At 36.6% G+C, this 2,500-nt stretch overlaps 1 protein-coding gene across 1 annotated transcript in view; it reads left to right on the top strand.

Annotated features, from left to right (window-relative positions):
- Positions 1–2,500, top strand: part of Dd (CTD nuclear envelope phosphatase 1-like protein dullard) — a 22,492-nt gene that overhangs the window by 15,591 nt on the left and 4,401 nt on the right. Inside the window, exons 2-4 of the mRNA XM_086549395.1 lie at positions 230–296; positions 1,926–2,116; positions 2,492–2,500. The exon at positions 2,492–2,500 is cut by the window's right edge and continues 220 nt beyond it. Of these exons, the coding sequence (XP_086405521.1) occupies positions 230–296; positions 1,926–2,116; positions 2,492–2,500 (267 nt within the window). The remainder of the gene's footprint in view (positions 1–229; positions 297–1,925; positions 2,117–2,491) is intronic.

Genomic DNA, 2,500 nt, shown 5'->3' with positions numbered 1-2,500 from the left:
AGACCAGGAGCATCCCTTTTATAGTAAATAAGTTTATTCTTCATAAATATATTAAAGCATGGATACATGTTTGGATGTGAAGAGAGAGAGTGAACGAGCGAGTATATTAAGTGAGAGAGTATATTAATATTTTTGTTTTTGTAAGCATAATGGCCTTCACTTTGATTTTCTTCATTTCTTTGCTCACCTGCGTATGTTATATATTCTAAAGGTTCCTCTCTTCCCACAGGTGTTGCAGTACCAGCCAGTGAAATATGAAGTGTTGCCCCTCTCACCGCTGTCTAAACACCGACTAAGTAAGTAATAGTGTGAGACGGCAACCTCCTGTTTAGCTTTTCGGGATTTTTCACTTTACATTATTTTATTATAACAACTTTTCTTTTTCATATATACCACTTTAAGATGCATCCTGATTCCAAAAGACTTTTTCATTATTATTAATTTACTTAAAATTGTTTTGATGATTTTTTCATGGGAAAATGCTCTATATTTCCACATAATTTGTGCAATAACAATAATTGTAGCAAAACTGATTAAGGCAAGTGGCAAAAAAGATGAAAATTTGAAAGAGATCTTGCAACTCAAACATAGATTACAGTGTCTTGTTCATGCATCAGTAAAAATTGAGACCCATGAGGTATTTTTACATAGCAAGCAGTATGGAAGAAAAAAAACAAATCAAAAGAAAAGTAAGTTGATTATACAGTCAGGCGTGTTAAAAATTCCCATTTATGATATGATAAATTTGAGCAACATGTGAATTTAATTTCATGAATAATTTTGATGGCATATCTTCCTAAAGTGCCCCAGCCATATAACAGATTCTAATATCCGGAAAAGTGCGAGAAACTTTGCCAATGTCGGAATTCTCAGCTCCTCTCTTATGCAACTTTTTTCTGTATATCATTGATTCTTTCAGGTAATCCAAGTATTCCTCTCATATTTCTCTCTATTTCTCGCAATCCAAGGATTTCTCTCATCTTTCTCTTTCTCTCTTTTCCTTCCTTTCCCTCTTTCCCTTCCTTGCCTTCCCTTTCCCCGCCACCCCCTTCCCTCCCATTTCTTTCTCTTTCATTTTTTGCTCCATCTGCACCTCTTTTATCTGTCGATCACAAACCATCTCCATCTCTAGCTTTCCTGTCATCTGAATATTCTGGTTCAAACTGGTCACCTCCACTACCTCTCTGCTTTCCTCTTTAGAATAAATCTTTTCTGAAATATCAAGTATATATAAATTTTGATCAGCTCTGTGTCAGACACAATTGCAGCTCCAGCTTATTCAGATGTCGTTGAGGCTTTTAGCATTTTTCTGGCCATCACCTTCAGGAAAAATTGGATTGTAAATACTTTAATCATTATCAAATATCAGAATGTCATTGTCTTTCAAAGTTAGGTACCATTACATCATCATTGGTTAGTGACAAAAACTAATCTAAAATGGCTTGATAATCTAAGCTTATTCTCTGTCCAGAACAGCAGCAATTTTGGGGGGTTTGGTTATTAGGATATTAGAGTATGATTTGAAATTATGGGTTTTCAAAATTTTAATTAGCCCTTCAGGCACATTTCTCATTCCTTTAGTAAATTGGTGTGATAAACTAAGCACAGCTGCCATTATAGAAATAAAAGTACCAATACAATGTGCCAGGAACACACCCTGAAATGTTGGTTGGTCATTGGTCTATAGCCATGACTGTAACCATTACATTATGTCTTCAAAAACGCTACTGTAGGTTTTCCATTATTTTGAAAAAAAAAAAAAAAAAAAAAAAAAATTACTGTAACTCCAAGGGCAAGTGATTCTTAGCTTTAGCTTCTGCTTTGGTGATTAGGGGTATTGACACAGTAATTTTTGTGTACTTAATTTCTGCAAAAAGTGCATGTTTTCTATAGGAATATCATAATCATTAGTCCACTCCACTTAGGCCTGGTGAAGCGCAAAGTTCTAGTGTTGGACCTGGATGAGACCCTGATCCACTCGCACCACGATGGCGTCATCAGGCAGATGGTTAAGCCGGGAACGCCCCCAGACTTTGTGCTCAAGGTGACCATCGACCGTCACCCTGTCCGCTTCTTCGTGCACAAAAGGCCCCACGTCGACTTCTTCCTGGATATTGTGAGTGCGGCAGCTTGTGTTTTCTCCTCTGATTCTTTGTTGTTGTGGAGATATAGAGAGCATCCTGGGGTGTAAGGGTCTGGAGGATGTTGGTGAATAGGAGAGAGAAGGAGGAGGAGGAGGAAGAGGAAGAAGAGAGAGAGAGAAAGGTTGGGTAAGAATGATTTGATTTTTTTTGGGGAAAATAGGCATAAAAAGCAAAATTGTCCTAGTTATTTTTCTTTTTATCATCACTGATGTCAATTCTGCAAGAAGCATGATGTAGATTAGCTTATTTAGTATTTTAATAATTTTCTCTCTCAATTCAGAGAGCTTGTAATTCTGGTAAATTTTCAGGGAAGATATTTATAACATATCCCCTGATACTTATTGCAGGTGTCACAA

The sequence above is a fragment of the Penaeus japonicus genome, unplaced genomic scaffold (genome assembly GCF_977035675.1).
Source record: "Penaeus japonicus unplaced genomic scaffold, GWHDUDI00000001_assembly GWHDUDI00000022, whole genome shotgun sequence".
NCBI lineage: Eukaryota > Metazoa > Arthropoda > Malacostraca > Decapoda > Penaeidae > Penaeus > Penaeus japonicus.
This window is presented reverse-complemented; position numbering and strand designations above follow the sequence as displayed.